This window comes from Panthera pardus, unplaced genomic scaffold, assembly GCF_024362965.1.
Source record: "Panthera pardus isolate Hobbes unplaced genomic scaffold, ASM2436296v1 HiC_scaffold_8, whole genome shotgun sequence".
Taxonomy (NCBI): Eukaryota; Metazoa; Chordata; class Mammalia; order Carnivora; family Felidae; genus Panthera; species Panthera pardus.
The window spans coordinates 18,236,577-18,253,828 of NW_026527013.1; the positions used below are offsets into that span (position 1 = coordinate 18,236,577).

A 17,252-nucleotide genomic window follows, 5' to 3' on the forward strand; every position below is an offset into this window, starting at 1 on the left:
AGTGTTACTTTCACATATTTGCTATGGTTCCTCAGAACATATTCTTAGGATTGTGTGTTTTGAGTCATAGGGTAAAAGCCACATTGAGGAAGGTTCTGGGTGACATATTGCTGATGATGCCTCTGAGTATGCATGTGGTAGTTAGATCATGTACTTTGGATTCTTTTGCCTTCATCCAGAACCTCTGGTTCTCTTCTCCAGGAGCCCACTGATAAGAAAAGTAAAAATAACACAAAATGAATTTTGAATTGGGACCAGGAAAGAATGTAGGGGAATATAGCCTGTTATTCCTACCTTTCTGTTTGACTGCAGTGTTTGGTCTTGGGCCTGCATTGACAGCACTACTTAATGAAGTGCTTAGTTGATTTTAGGGTTCTTATTATTGGGGTATCTCCTTACTTGTGCTTTGTCCCACCCCCAGCCCCCCGCCAGCTTTAAAAATTTTGTCTTTGCCCCTACTGCTCTAGGAAAAATTTGAATGATTAGATTTCTCTGCCCCAAAGAGGGAAGACCTGTAGGAAAGATTTGAGAAAGGTACAGAGTGAGATACAGGAAGCTTTTCATCTTGCTCTTCCTAAAATGTGTCTGCCCTGTGGCTTGATTACTCAAATTGACATGAATTGTCAGATTTGAAGCTTATGTTTTGTTCCCTTTTCTTTGAACTGTCACAAACCTGTATACATATGAAATGGTTTTACTGTGAAAACCACAAGTTATCAACCATAAATAGAGAAAAATACAGGGAGGACGAACAAAAGTTGGTTTGGAGATTTTAAGAGAACAGAGCTGTTCTTATAATCATGAACAAAGAGTGGTCTCTATCTGGGAAAGTTGCTCTTTTTCACTAGCAGTTTCTTTCCTGGTACACGCTCTACTCACTCTCATTTCTTTTATCCGTTATTTTAGGCTCTCACCATCATTTTCCAGAGTCGGTAGATAGCCTTGCCTTCTTTTACAAGAAATAACTTTAATGCCATCAAACTTAGCTTCCTGGATTCTGTCTTAATTGATGATACCACCATCCACCAAGCTGGAAGCTGAGAATTTACCCTTGACTCCCTTCTCCCACGAAACCCTCCTTGATCCCCAGGCAGAGTTGGATATCCTGTCTCTCTACCACTGTGTGCACGTTTCTTGCTATGTACTTATGGTGATTAGAAATTGTAAGCCAGGGCTTAAATTCTTTGAGAGTTGCTTGTTGTTGATCTGTCTAAGCAGGTCAATAAATGCAAAAGTTGAGGATTTAACCCCAAAGCTCTACTTCTGTGTGCTCCCATTGGTAGATAGAAGGCATGCTTGTTAGAGGACTTCCATGAAGCCAGGTGAATTCTAAGCAGAGATCATATATACCTAGTAGATGTATGGTTCCCAGCTTGGGGTGCATCTCGGAATTAGTTCTGTCAGTTCTGATTCAAAAGCCTGAACTTCATGCAGGTGTAATAAAACAGAATCTTCAGACACAAAGTGAGGTATTACATATTATATTGATGTGGAGAATTCATGTGGAAGTACAAAAAAATTGTGAAACAATTCAGGTTATTGAAGTGATGAGGAAAGAGTTGTGTCCTTTCTTTGGCTGCTGAAAGGATGTGTCCAGTGTTCAGAGTGTACTGATTTCATAACTAGAGTGGGAGTAGGGTAAAGACACCCAACTATACTGGCAAGTTGGATAGGTTACCTGTAATATTTTTGATGTCTAAATGTACTTCTTATGCCATCAGTTATCAAGATAAAAGTGTGTTCTTATCTCCATGTTGATAATGAGTAGCTACAAAAATGACTAATAATATCTGCAATCATAAACACAATGTGAATGTTTTAAAAGTTTTCAATTTTATGACGTAGACAATGTCATCTTTTTTGCCAGTGTTTTAACATTGATTGGCTTCTGCTGCAAGATGGCTCACTGCCCTCACATACCTTTGTACCCCCTCCGTTTGTTTTTGTTTGTTTGGTATTCAAATGTCTGTAGCAGTTTTATGTGCAGTAGCCAAAAACTGGAAACAACTCAAATATCCACAAACAGATGAATGAACAAATAGTGGCATTCCCATAGAACAACATACTTCTTCTCTGCAGTATAAAAAGAGTGAATGGTTCATCATTGATAAATCCCAAAAACGTATGCTGCATGAGGGAACCCAGGGGGTAAAAAGAGTAAATATTTTATGATTCTGATCATATAAAGTTTTAGAAAATGCAAACTCATTGTGAAGGAAAGTAAATCAGTGGTTGCCTATAGAGTTGGGGGGGAAGGGAGAAGGATTATGAAGAGCATGATGTAAATTTAGGGGTGGTTTTCTCTTTTGAAATATCAGGAAAATGAAAGTAAAGGCATATTCATGTTATAAACTCATAACAAAGAGAACAGGTTGAGGGGTGGTATGTGGGGACATTGCACACAGGAGCCAATTTGTCCAGCAGATCTTTGAAGAGACTGTGGGCTCTCATTTGACTGACAAAGGCTGGAAGAGATAAGTGAGCTGGGAATGAGGGGATTAATTAATTAAAAGTTTCTGTGTAGGACAGTCAGCCCTGCCCCCACTTGGTTTCAGGACAAAATAATCTGCCTATTTTTAAGAAATAGAATAACCTGGGGAGAAATAGGGCCCTTAGAATGTGAGGTTGGATGACCTTATTGGTCAGTTTGGAGGTTCTTGAGTCTTGTGTATTAGCTGCCTCTGATTAAGCACCCTTAAAGAAAAGCCTGTCAGTTGACACATTCTGTCTGTGTACACAGAATTAGGATTTGCTTTCCTGACCACCCCCCTTTTTAAATTTAATATTCATATAAAATTAACCATTTTATATTTCATTTCATTTTATCTTATGTTATTTTATTTTAATTTTAAGAAAACATGAGTGGGGGAGGGGCAGAGAGGGGGAGAGAGAATCCCAAGCAGGTTCCGCACTAACAGAGTGGGGCTTGAACTCACAAACTCAGATGTGATCTGAGCTGAAATCAAGAGTCAGATGCTTAACTGAACCACCCAGGTACCCCTAAAATTAACCATTCAAATTCAAATTCAGTGACTTTTAGTACATTCACAGTATGCAACCATAATCTCTACTTCTGAAACATTTTCATTACCCAGAAGGAAACTTGGTATCCATTAAGTAGTTATTTTCTGCTCCCCCCAGCCCTCAGCAACCACTAATCTGCTTTTTGTTTCTATGGATTGACCTATTCTGTATGTGTCATATAAATGGGATCATGCAATATGTGACCTTTTGTGTCTGGTTGCTTTCACTTAGCATGATGTTTTAGAGGTTCGTCGCAAGTTGTAGCATGTATCACAACTTCATTCCTTTTTCTGGCAACCTTTCATTTTTTACCGTGAATAGCTAACCAAGGATCACCAGACATTTGAGAAAAACATGCAAAATAGAAGAGAAACAGGAAAATTGACCTTAGGTGAAGCAGACCAGTAGATGATTTTGCTTATTTATAAAAGTGCACTATTTAGTATTCTCCAGGATATTCAAGAAGATGTGGCATCCATGAAACAATCAGAGATGCCATCTGGAAGAAACTGTCGAAATAAAAAAGCTTGTGGAGATGAATTACGGGTTTGCCAAGTTAAAATATATTCCGTAGATCAGAAGATAAAATCAAGAGAAAAATCTCAATATAAAGCCAAAATACAGGCAAAAATTGTATGCAGAAAAAAAGAGACATGGAGGATCAATCCAGAGATCTATCATCTACCAGAATTTCTGGGAAATGAGGACAAAAAATTAAGGGATATTTCAAAGTATAAGAAAAAAATATCCAGAATCTACAGAGAGGAGCCTATTGAAAGGGTCTACCCTTTGCCCAGAAGGATAAAGGCCCACCTGCTACAATTGTCACTATGAAGTTTCAGAAAAGAATAGATAGAAAACCTGAAAGTTTCCATGAAGATACACTGGGTCTTCTGAAAAAAAATGGGAATTGGATATGTCATCAACAACAATGACAACCAGAAGGCAGTGGAACAGCAGTCTTCCTTCCAAGTCCTGAGGGAAAATCGTTTTGAACCTAGAGTTCTGTCATTGCAAAATAAGCTTGTTTTCAGAAGTGCGAGGACTCCCAAAATTTCCTTTCCTTGTACCTTTTCTGAAGCGGTTACTTGCAGATGAAAATCAAAAAGAGGAAAGTAAAGAATTCAAGAAATGGTTGAACTAATAACCCAGTTGTCCAATGAAAATTTTCATGTTACTTATACAACAACCCTGGAAAGCAGTCAGCCCAAATTTGAACAGTTTTGGTGGGATCCAAGAAAAATTTATTCGAGAATAAGAATGGGTAGATTTCAAGCAATAGATAAAATGAAAAAGCTGGAAGATAGTTGGAATATGGTAAAGAGACCATAGGGCTCTTTACAAGGGACAAGGGAACTAGAATCCCTATGCAAAGCAGAAAAACTACATGCAAAAAATTATAAGCCAAATATAAAGCAAACACATATATGGCACAAGTATAAGTAAATGGTGGTGATTGAATAAAGATAATGTATTTGTGCCTAATGTATGGATATCCTTCTTTGGCCCAAGGACAGTGACATTGGAAGCACAAACAAGAAAATGCAATGCGGGTCCTGTAAACAATATTTTAAAGTTAACAAAGGTAACTGATAGAACTGATAGTAATATAAATATAAAAAGGTTGGGGTTTGGAAGGGGAAGGTAGGGAGTGGTATAAGTAAACTAAATCTGCTAGAGAATTGTGGGCACACTTAGTGAGGTTGGTGACAACCAGAACAAATGGTAGAGATTTCTCCTGTATTGGAAGACTGGGAGGCTGGGGAGGGATGGGGTGGTGGGTATTGATCCTTTTCATCAAAGTGCTCTTTATGAACCATTTGATTTACTTTGTTCATTGTTCATTGGTGATTGGGGTAGGTTAAGAATTTGTTGATTCCCAATAAACAAGTGTTTTCTGAGTGTCTTCTGTTGTTTTAACTTTTAGATAGATGCTGAAAGATGGGGAAAAAATAGTTTGACCTCTACCATAAAATAATTTTAAGATCTCTTTGCCTTTAGTTTCTGCCACCTCTTTTTTTAAAGTGGTGAGAGAGGAGATATAAATAAATCCTCTTCTACTTTTGTTTCATATTTTCTGATACATCCACTAAAAGTTCCACCTTGATTATCTTGGTCTTTTGAAAAACTTAAAGTAGCTTCTCCAGACTCCAATCTGAACTCCTTCCTGTTGCCCCTCTCCCTAACCCATATGTTTGATTTTTGCCTCCTCAAACCTCCTGTGAGCCTCTCTGCCTTTCAGAACCCTCTGCAACTCTCAGAAGACCTCTTACATTTTGTTTGTTTGTTTGTTTGTTTTTAACCTTCCTCAGAGGAGCTATATTTGGCCTTACCCTGCCTCTTTCAAGCCCATGAAGGCTTGAAAGCTCTTGGTGCCTCTCTGGCTTCTGGAGGAGAATGTGGGTATGAGGTGACAGAAGGAAGCGTTAGCATGTAGGACCTAGTACTGGCACTGCTATTGTTCCAGGTGCTTGGGTATGGCAGAGAAGGAAATTGTTATACATCTCTGCCCTCAAGGAGCTTCCTTTCTGGCAGAGTTGTTCTTTCTTCCTTTCTTCTTTCCTTTTTTTCTTTCTAGAGACAGCATGTATGGCTGCAAGCATGGGGGAGGAGCAGAGAGAGAATCTTAAGCAGGCTTCGCACACTGCATGGAGCCTGACATGGCAGGTCCCACGACCCTGGGATCATGACCTGAGCCGAATTAAAGAGTCAGACACTTAACAGACTGAGCCACCCAGGCACTCCTTGATGGAGTTTTATATAAACAGAAGGGTTATAAAAATAGCATTATATGTTTTGAGCGTAGCTAAGGCCAGCAATCTGTAGCTCTGTCTTTGAAATATGCTCTTGGACTTTGTGGCTTTGTCAGTAAGATATGCTAGCCTCTGAGGTATCCTGTAGAGAAGAGGGGGGATCTGAATGATACTGCCCAGATAGTATTTGGTATTACCTCTTACTTGCCTCCTCACAGTAGCAGTAGCTACAAGAGGAAGAGCATTATTTGAAATCATTTTTGGATAAGATGGGCTTTGGCTGCAGAAACATGGTAAAAGATTTGGATTTTAATCCTACTATGTGCAATTCGTTGGATGTCAGCTCCCGTCTGCCTTTTTTTTTTTTTTTTTTTTTTTTTTTTTTTTGGCTTTGGTTACTGGATACGACCTTGGTTTGTAAAAATGGTGATCATCCTGCTTATATGGAACCCCCTGGAAAACACAGAATTCTAGTAGGGGCTCAACCAGCCTTTTGTACTAAGTACTTCCCAGAGGTTTTCTATTAAAATGCACACCCTAAAAGATAGTCTGGCTGGGTTTACTCCATGATAATGTAGCTGGTGGGGGATAGATGAGGTACAGATAGAGTGGACCTGGCCATGAGTTGATGTTGGAGCTGGGTGATGGATGCATGGGTCTCATCATATTCTTCACTTTGTAGATGCTTGGAATTTTTCATAATAAAAAAGTGTCCTTATGGTCAAGGATGATGACTTTCATATTTTTGCTTTATTGTGTTTTGTGTAAATAACTTTATTTGGGGAGGTTGTTGGATTTTTTGGTATTTTAACGATCAGAGACAGTACTGAGTTAAGATTAGACTGGAGAGAAATCTTCAAATTTAATCAGATTTTTAAAGCATGAATAATGTGGGTTCCTCAGTTACAAGTGTGCCCTCCCTCCGTGGAGACCTGTAAAGAAAAAGTGAAAGGAAGCCAAGTTATGATCAGGTGCCAGAGAGCTGACCTTCTAGAAGCTGAGAATATGTAGATGTGAAGTATGGGAGAATGAAGGCCCACCCACTTAAATTTGATTGTAGGGGTGAGCCTCGCCTAAGGTAGCTGGGACCCCACTGCCACCACCATTGCTGCTGATTTTGTCCCATTCTAGTAGGCCGATGTTCACCTACTCCTTTGTCTCTGTGCTTTAACCTTGTTTCTTCCTCTTACTCCTTTAGTACCTTCTCGCCTCACCCCCCACCCTCCAAGACCTGAATTCATCCATCTTGATCTCCTTACGCTAGCTTTCCTTTATCATGTCCCTTTCTATCCTGGCCCAGAAGCTCACCCACAATTCACTCCTTTCCTTCATCTCTGCTGTTTAGTGAATGACCACTAGTGTTTGTTAACAAATGTGATTGGACTACGAAGTGGCTTAACACAGGCTGAGGCATGGAGACCCATTCGTGTAGCCTTAAAAAATTTCAGGCAGTTGGCAAGTAAGAATTCTAAATAAAAATTGAAACTACCACCTGTATTTTTTCAGGCCGTTGATGCTCACTGCCATCAGCTGCATCCTCCCTATGGCACTGGTAAGTGTGGGAAGGGATGGTGACAGTTTTGGTGGGCTGCTGGATTTCTTTTTTCTGGGGGAAAAAATTCTGTTTGCGAGCTGTGTTATTAACTTGTCCCTGAGGGCTGGACAGCTTGAATCAACTGTAGGAGACTAAAAAGAGGAAGAAGCAACTGACCATGTTCGTGGGTTTCCGGGAGAACTGTTGTCAAGAGCAGAGGCTATTCACTGCGTGCCTTGATCCTTATATAAAATCAACATATCTTATGCATTATTTTTGAATAATAAACATATACGATCCAAGTGCTCTGGGATGTCAAGTAGTAACTGTTAAATTTCCTGAAAGTCTTAAAACATTTTCCCCAAAGATGGATGTTGGCTGTGTTAGAAAGGGTCTAGAATGTTGTATGTACTTACCATTTCCTTCAGTAGCTCTGGTATTTTAAGTTCTTTGTGGTCAGGAGATTAAGAAGAGGTAGGCTCAGGGACCTGTGATATAAAAAATCATTTTGCCACAGTCAGCTTTCTGCGTAGGGACCTAACGGAGAAAATATACAGCAGTAAATTTGAAATACAGGGTGGGGCAGCAAGTCAGAATTGCTGAAGTATAAGCCGATAACCAAATTGCTGCTGTTGTTGCCTTATCTAAGGTCTTGAAATCCTGCTGCTGTCTCCTTGTAATGAGTGGGTTGGAGGCCACGAGATTCAGAGGTTTTATCAAGGTGTTCTCCACTCTAACTGACAGTTTGATGTTTACACTATTTCATTTCTCTAGTCTCTGAAGCCCTTAGAACATGGAAGAAAGTGTCTCCAGAATATCTACTGAAATGCAGAGGTTGTGGACTTATGTACTACTGTTAACCAGTGAGGACCTCCTTGATGGCAACAAAGGCTAAAGCATTCTTGTACACTTTATTACATCTCTGTGAGAAAATCTTAGCATCATTGCCCAAATTCTGGATTTCCCACTGGTTCCCACTCCCTACCGCTCAAGTCCTCCTTATGAAGTAGGGATAGAATTGTGTAGCACACTTAATATATTGTTTATAAGAAACAGAAAGGAGAACTTGACTCCCAGCAGCTGTCTACTCCTTTAGATATCTATGCACAAGTGGTAACTACTGGACATGTTTTGAGGACCTGTATCAGGGAAATATCTTTTAAGCATCTGTCCCAAACATAGATTATAGAAGATGACAGAAGGTTTTTGTCTGCAACCTGTGGGATATATTGATGACCAGCAGTAAAGTCCTTTCTGGCATGCATGTAACTAAGGGCTTCCTGGAATAAAGATATGGGAACCACTTGAGGGTTTGAGGATTGTAAATGGAATGCAAAACCAAGCAAGATTGGATTGGCAATGCAGAGCAGTGGTTAGGGTAAATGACAACAGAGGGCAATCCCACAGTTTTTTTCAATCTAGAAGGAAAGCTCCTTAGAGGCTCCTGACCCTAGGAACTGGTCAGGTTTGAGGATACAGGGAAAGAGGGAAAAAGGGCAGGGAAGATAGGCTGCTCTTGGCTTCTGCTCTTAACCTTATCTTTAACTCTGTAAAAGCCTTCTCTGGGCCACCAGAGACTCGAGGGAACCCTTCAGTCTTTGATGAACTTTATACCACTACCTGCCCTCCCTTCCCCACCTTGATCAGTCACATCCCTTCCCCAGCTCCCAGGAAAAATAAGAGTTCTTATCTTTGGGGCTTATGTTCACACTGACCAAGGCTTTTAGACATGACTGTGATAACCCAAAGACAGGCTTGAGAGCTGTGCTTTGTGGAACAGCAACATTTAAGGAGCCAAAAGACTAGGAGCAGAGCATCTAGTGGAACACTAAGAAAGCTTGGTCTGGGAGGTCGAGAGAGAGCCAGAGAGCATTATAAAGTTAACTAGCATTATAGACCTGTATGGAAGTTGTATCTATTTATGCTGAAATTCACATTGTATGATCAGTTAACCTTTAGTCAAAACTATGTTAAAACTCTGAAGGAGGATTTTTCGAAAGGTCAGAGTGACTAATGCAGTAGCTTAAAGGTCAGCCTTTTGTTTATTGTAACATTTGTTTATGCAAGTTATTGCCATTATGTTAAATAAATTTGGCAAACTTTTCCGTCCTGACTTCTATTATGAAAAATTAAAACATACAAAGAAGTTTAAGGAATTGTATAGTGGACATCCATATACCTGTGATCAAGATTATACAGTTGCTAACCTTTTGCTACGTTTGTTTTGTTATATATCTAGCCATTGACCAATTTTATTTTTATACAGCTTTATTGAAGGATTATTTACATTCCATTAAATTCACCCATTGTAAAGTGTACCATTAGAAGAATTTTAGTAAATTTATACAACTATGTAACCATCACCACAATCTGAGTTATAGAATATTTTCATCATCTGGAAAGTTCCCATGTGTTGGTTAGTAGTCAGTCCCTGCTCACAGCCCCAGGCAACTAGTGATCATCTTTCTGTATGTATGGTTTTACCTTTTTTTTTTAGAAATTTCATATCAAAGGAATTATACAATATGTAGTCTTTTGTGTCCAGCTGCTTTCACTGAGCATAATGTTTTTGAGGTTCACCCATGTCATATTACATGTCAGTAGTGCTTTCCTTTTTATTGCTGAATTTTCTGTTGTATGGATATATTACATTTTTTTTATCCATTCATTCATCAGTTGTGGACATTGGGTTGTTTCCAGTTTGAAGCTATTCTGAAATAGGCTGCCATGACCATTCATGTCTAGGGCTTTAAATGGACATATGCTTTCATTTTTCTTGGATAGATATCTGGGAGTGGGATTGTTAGGTTGTAATATGTGTATTTAACGTTTTAAGAAACTGCCAAACTGTTTTCTGAGGTGACTACTATTTTACATTGCTGCCAGCATTCTGTAGGGGTTCCAGTTTCTCCACATTCTTGCTAGCTCTTGGTATTGACAGTCATTTAGATTATATTCATTCTAGTGAGTGTGAAGTGGTATCTTGTGGTTTTAATTTGCATTTCCCTTATGACTAATGATATTGAAGATCTTTTGCTTATTTACTGTTCATACATTTTTGGGGTGAAGTGTTCAAATCTTTCATCCATTTTTAAAAATTAGGTTGTCTTCTTGAGTTGCATGTGTTCTTTATAGATTCTGAATTAAATCCTTTATCAGATACATGATTTGTAATTATTTTCCCTCTGTGGCTTATCTCTTCCATTTTCTTAATGTCTTTGAAGAGTAGAAGTTTAATTCTGATGAAGTTCAGTTTATCAATGTGCTTTCATTGTCTTATGTAAGAAATCTTTGCCTAAGCCAAGGTTGCAAAGATTTTCTTGTAGAAGTTTTTAGTTTTACATTTAAATCTGTGAACTATTTTGAGTTAATTTTTGTGTGATATGAAGTGTCCAAGTTCTGTTTTGTTTTTGCATAATGATGTTCAGTTATTCCAGAACCATCTGTTGAATGTTTCCTCTCTTGAATTCCTTAGCACCTTTGTTTAAAATTAACCATAAATGTCTGAGTTTACTTCTGAATTTTATTCTGTTGCATTGATCTTTATGTCTGTTTTTAAGCCTGTATGTACCCTCCTGCCTTGATTACTATAGCTTTATAGTAAGTGTTAGAGTCAGATGGCATAAGTCCTCCAACTTTGCTCTTCTCTTTCAAGATTGCTTTGGATATTCTGGGTCATTTCCATTTCCATGGATTTTAGGATCAACTGTTAATGTGTGCCTCTTGCCCCCCACCCCCGAAAAAACCCTGCTTTGATTTTGATTAATTTTGATTGTCTTCAGTCTGTAGCTATGTTGTTCAGTATGGTGGCTATGAACACATGTAGCCATTGAGATTTGAAATGCGGCCATTTTGAATTGGTATATGCTGTGATTCTAAAATATAAGTGTACTTTTCGGGCACCTGTGTGGCTCGGTTGAGCGTCTGACATCGGCTCAGGTCATAATTTCGCGGTTTGTAAATTCGAACCCCATATCGAGTTCATCGCTCTCAGTGCAGAGCCCACTTCAGATCCTCTGTCCCCCTCTCTCTCTCTGCCCCTCCCCGGCTCATGCTTTCTAAAAAATGAATAAATAAATAAAACATTTAAAAATAAAATAAAAGTGTACTTTGAAGATTCATATGAAAAAAAGGATGTAAGGGGCGCCTGGGTGGCTCAGTTGGTTGGGTGGCCAACTCTTGATTTCAGCTCAGGTCTTAATCTAATGGTTCATGAGATCAAGCCCCATATTAGACTCCGTGCTGACAACACGGAGCCTGATTGGGATTCTGTCTCTGTCTTTCTCTGCCCCCCCCCCCCGCCCCCCCCACGTGCATGCTCACATGCTAGCTCTCTCTCAAATAAACTTAAAGAAAAAAGATGTAAAATAAAATAGTTCTTGAATAATTTTTTGTGGATTACCTGTTGAAATAATATTTCAGATATATTGGTCTAAATAAAATATATTACTAAAATACATTTCACCTGTTTAAAATTTTAGTTTTCATTTGTTTGCTGCTGTATAGAAATACGTTTGATTTTTGTGTATTGACTTTGTGTTTTGTTATCTCATAATTCATTTATTCTAGTAGTAGTTTTTGCATATTAGGATATTCGGAGTAAACAATCAATTTTATCTAAGAATAGAGACAGATTTGCTTCTTTTTCCAATCTTTATTTAATGTCTTTTTTTTCTTTTCTCTTTGCCCTATTGCCCTGGCTAGGGCCTCCAGTATAATGTTAAATGGTCAGGATGGTCATCTGTGCCATTTTCTTGATCTTAGCATTCAGTATAATGTTTTTTCATAGGTGCCCTATATCAGATTCAGGCAGTTCACTTTTTCTCCCTCACCTCTCAGGTAATTCACTTTTTGTCCTGATTTGCTGCAAATTTATATCTTGAATGAATTTTGTCAAATGGGTTTTCTGTGTCTGAAATGATCATTTTTTCCACCTTTATTTTGTTAATTCAATGAATTACAATAGTTTTCACATGTTAAATCAGCTTTCCATTCCTTGGATAAACCTCACTTCATTATCATATATTGTCCTTTTTCTATATTGCTGGATTTAATTTGCTAAAATATTTGGATTGATTTTTGTGTTTATGTTCATAAGGGATACTGGTCTGTAATTTTCTTTCTGTTATATTTTTGTCAGATTTTTATATCAGGGTTATTATGTTAGCTTCATAAAATGAATTGGAAGAAGTATAACTTCCTTGAGTTTCTAAAAGTAAGATTGGTGTTGATAGAATTCAACAGTAAAAACTTATGGGCATGGGAATTTTGTGAGAAAATTTTTGATCATAAAGTCAATGTCTGTAGTAGATATAAGAGCTATTCTGTTTATCTTCTCTATTTTGTGTCAGTTTTGCTAAGTATTTTTCAAGAATCTTGTCAATTTCACCTAAGATTTAAATTTATTATCCCTTTTTCACCCATTATTGGTCATTTGTATTCTCTTTTTCTTAATCTAGCTAAAGTTTTTATCAATTTTATTGATCTATTTTTTTAAGTTTATTTATTTTGAGAGAAAGAGTATGCAAGTGAGGGGTGGGGGGCGGGGTGGGGGGAGGAATCCCAAGCAGGCTCTGCCCTGTCAGAGTGAGGCTTGGACTCATGAACTGTGAGATCATGACCTGAGCTGAAATCAAGAATTGGGTGTTTAACTCATTGAGCCACCCAGGCACCCCTTGTTGATTTTTTTGAAGAATCAACTAATGGGGTTTGTTAATTTTCTTTTTTTTTTTTTTTTAAGTTTTTTAATATTTATTTTGAGAGAGTGAGAGCAAGGGAGGGGCAGAGAGAGGGAGAGAGAAAGAGGAAATCCCAAGCAGCTTCCACGCTGGCAACACAGAGCTTGGCACAGGGTTTGATTGAACTCAAAAACTGTGAGATCATGACCTGAGCTGAAATCAAGAGTCGGGCGCGTAACTGACTGAGCCACCCAGGCACTCCTGTTAATTTTCAATATTATTTGGTTTGGATTTCATTTATTTCTTGTTTTTTTTTTCTTTATTATTTTTTTCTTTTCACTTGCTTCAAGTTTTATCATCTTTTTCTAGTTTCTCAAGAGGGACTTAAGGATTTTATTTCCTAGTATAAACATTTACAGTTGTAAATTTCTCCCTGGCATCATGTTAGCTGCATCTCACCAAATTCTGTGGTATTTTCATTATTCAGTTCAAGACATTTTCATTTTCTTTCTTTCTTTCTTTCTTTCTTTCTTTCTTTCTTTTTTTTTTTAGTGTTTGTTTATTTTTGAGAGAGAGAGGAGCACACACAAGCGGGAGAGGGGCAGAGATAGAGGGAGACACAGAATCTGAAGCAGGCTCCAAGATGGGAGCTGTCAGTGCCTAGCATGACACAGGGCTTCAACCCACAAACTGTAAGATCATGACCTGAGCTGAAGTTGGACACTTAACTGACTGAGCCACCCAGGCGCCCCTCAAAACATTTTCTAATTTCTCTTGTGATTTATTTTTTTTTCTTTCTTTAAAAAAAAAAATTTTTTTTAGTATGTATTTATTTTTGAAACAGAGAGAGACAGAGCATGTGCAGGGGAGGGGCAGACAGAGAGGGAGACACAGAATCTGAAGCAGGCTCCAGGCTCTGAGCTGTCAGCACAGAGCCCGACGCAGGGCTCAAACTCGTCAATCACGAGATCGTGACCTGAGCAGAAGTCGATGCTCAACCTACTGAGCCACCCAGGCGCCCCTCTCTTGTGATTTCTTATTTGACACACCAGTTCTGCTCAGAAGTATGTTCTTTAATTTCCAAATATTTGCTACAGAAAAGGGCATTCTTGGCAGAGAACAGTTAGCAAAGTGCATGGGGATGCTAGAATCACTTGGTCTGTTGCTGGACTCCAGGGCACAATGGTTCTGATGACTTCCACTAAGGGCTTCAGGTTTGTCTTGTCAGTACTGGAAAGCAGTGATGGGTTTTAAGCAGTGTGGGAACTGATCTTGGCAAGATGTAACAGCTCTGTAAGAGCTGTCTTAATACTTTTCAGTCAGGGTTTCAGGAAGGTAATCCTAAAGGTTATGGAGTGGAGGGGTCCAGACAATAGTACTAATAGGTTGCTAATTTCTTGATCAAAACAGTGTAGCAAGGGTTCATCTTGATTCTGCTGGAAGATTCTGTTCTCCACAATTGAAAATATAGAGAAGAATGGAAGACTCCCCAGTTGTGAAGTATTGACTCTGATAGATTCTGAATAACTCTTTGATCATTAGACAGTAATGGCATGAAAACTCAGGGAGTTCTTTCCTGCGAGAGTTTAGCTGTTTGTACTCTTTAATGTTTTAATATCCTCCCCAAGGTTTGTCTTGGCCCTTTTGTGGAAAATGGCTTAAATAGTGCCCCTGCCCCCAACACACATCCTTTTCTGCCCCCAAATCACCTGTGGTTGCTTCCTCTGAGATACTACTGGGGTGTGTGTGCAGTCAGTTCTCTCTTGTGACCCCAAATCAGGGATGAGGTAGCCTCACTGCTGAGACTCCTTTTTTTAGCATAAATTCTTCTAGGTCCTCTTCCTCTACCCCTGTGCTGTTTTTGCCAGAGAGCCTTTTGGAACCTGACTTCCCTATAGATTCCCTGGTGTCCATTATAGGGCAAGGTGCAGTCACACTGCATTTTGCTTAAATTGTCTCTGGGTGTCTTCAGGCTTATATTGGATTATTGAGGGAAAGAATCCCTGATTTTCTGTGATACACTGTGGACACAATATGGGCCATTTTCACACCCCCATCTGTGACTTAGGGATCACAGTAGCACTTCCTGCAGAAGGCTAGTGGGGGGTGCATACAGCTGACGTGTGTGTGCCTACTATCTTGTATATATTGACGTATTCTTGGCTGTTGGCACTGAAAGAATAGATTCCTATCACTCCACTGTCAGTTCCATAAAGTGCTAGATGTATCTTCTCTTCACATAATCTGTTCTCACCAAAACTCAAATCTGCTGGGATATTCTGAGCTGGTCATTAGTGGATTTGCAGTCATTAATAAAATTTCTGTTTCAACAGAGGGCCAGATTTTCCATAGGTGGGCTGCACCTGGTGTGCTAATTCTGAGGTTTTGTTGTTGCTGTTAGTGCTGTTCAAATCAAGGGATCAGACGAGGTAGAGTGTTAACATTCTGTTTCTTAAGGAAGGTTGAAGAATTCCATCTTGAAAATCCACAGATTACAGACATGATATCATTTAATAATTGGTGTCATTGAGTGGTCCCCCTGTGTCCAGTAAAGTTCAGGATTCTGTGGATGAGAGGCAGCCTGACCCCTGTCTCAGCTTAAAGGCTTCACCTAAGCCATCAATGGTGAGAAAGGGGAGGTGGCTGTTAGACATGGCCAGGACTTCTCTGGGTTTCCCAGATGGTTTCATACCACAGCATGGCAAGACATTTAGAAGTCAGGACAGACGATGGTGTAGGTCTGACTGGGCTCCATTAGGTAAGAGATGATAGAAAAGGCTGTGAGGAGGTCATCCAAAAACAGTATCACTGTCAGGTTTTTAAGAAAGTTTGTAGCCAGGAGCTACATTCAAGACCATTATTTAAGTTTAAACTGTATGTTTTGTCTCTTTTCATTTTGTGATAGTGGTTTGCTGTGGATAAATAGTTTTGTTATGGCTACAGTGAGGAGAAATGTCAGTTATAATTCAGGAATCCTAGACCTAAAGTCTCCATGGTCCTCAACAAGAAAATACTACAGCAACATGCCTGAGTCTGATGCCTCTTCCCATTCATGGAAGAGAAGTGGGGACCCCCATCCTTAGTGAAGTGTGCTGTCTTGAGACCTGGGTTTTCTCCAGATGTTCCTGGGCTGCAAGACAGAAAGGCATTCACTCAGTGCACAACCTTTGATGCTGATTATGCACTGGGACATGCCCTTGCTTAGTAAGTTGCATCTGTCTCCTTTCAGGAGTAACTTGAGCTCTAGGAGCAGGGGTTGCAAGTTGGTCACTGTGTCTCCCCTCTCTGCAGTTCTTATTTGTGGACCAAGCATGTACTACCTTACGGTTCCTTGGTAGCTCCAGTTTAAAGACTCAGTCCAGTAAACAGAGTACTAAGGTTCTGTGTGTTCTCTTAGCTCCCTGGCCTCAAGTGTGCTTCTCGTTTCTCCTTGATTTAGTGGCACCCTCCTGCTCTGCAGTGCTCTCTCTGGGAAGCCTCATCTAGACCTCCAAACACAACCCCATCTTCTGTGGCCCTACCCTACTCTTGACAACCTCAGGCTGTTCCTTTTTGTAACTAGTCTGCTTCCCCTATTAACAGGATATTGTGGCTATAACATGTACATGCTATCTTACTACTGGCTTATTTAGCCTAATATTAAAATATGAACTTCTTCCTATGTCAAACTTATTTCTGTAACATCCTTTTCAATGACTGCATAGTTCATTGCATGGATATGTCATATATTATTTACCTAGTTCCTTTTTATTAGACATTTAGGTTATTTTTAATTTTTTACTCTTGTAAAACACTGTGGTACACCTATCCTCTATGATCTCTTCAGAAAAATTTACAGAAGTAGAATTGCTAGCTCAAAGCACTTCTGAGACTCTGTGACAGCCATAACCAGTGTGCTTGAAAAACATTTTTTTTTTAATTTTTTTGTTTATTTTGAGGGAGAGACAGACAGAGTCTGAGCAGGGGAGGGGCAGAGAGAGAGATACAGAATCCAAACAAGGCTCCAGGCTCTGAGCTGTCAGCACAGAGCCCGATGTGGGGCTCAAAGTCAGGAACTGCAAGATCATGACCTAAGTCGAAGGCAGACGCTTAACCAACTGAGCCACCTAGGCACCCTTTTTTTTTTAAATTATTATTTTTTCAATGTTTGTTTATTTTTGGGAAATAACAAGTGTGCTTTAAAAGGTAGGGGCCACAAAGACTGCCCATAGACTTTTTTCCCCCCAGTTTATTATTTTGAGAGAGTGAGAGAGAGAGAGAGCG

At 39.3% G+C, this 17,252-nt stretch overlaps 1 protein-coding gene across 3 annotated transcripts in view; it reads left to right on the forward strand.

Annotated features, from left to right (window-relative positions):
- ARIH2 (ariadne RBR E3 ubiquitin protein ligase 2) overlaps window positions 1-17,252 on the forward strand; it is a 48,909-nt gene that overhangs the window by 11,625 nt on the left and 20,032 nt on the right. Inside the window, exon 2 of one of the 3 annotated variants that reach the window (XM_019416767.2) lies at window positions 7,284-7,329. The exons of the other annotated variants lie outside the window; for them this stretch is intronic. Coding sequence (XP_019272312.1) covers window positions 7,291-7,329 — 39 coding nt within the window. The 5' untranslated portion in view covers window positions 7,284-7,290. The remainder of the gene's footprint in view (window positions 1-7,283; window positions 7,330-17,252) is intronic. 3 annotated transcript variants of the gene reach the window in all.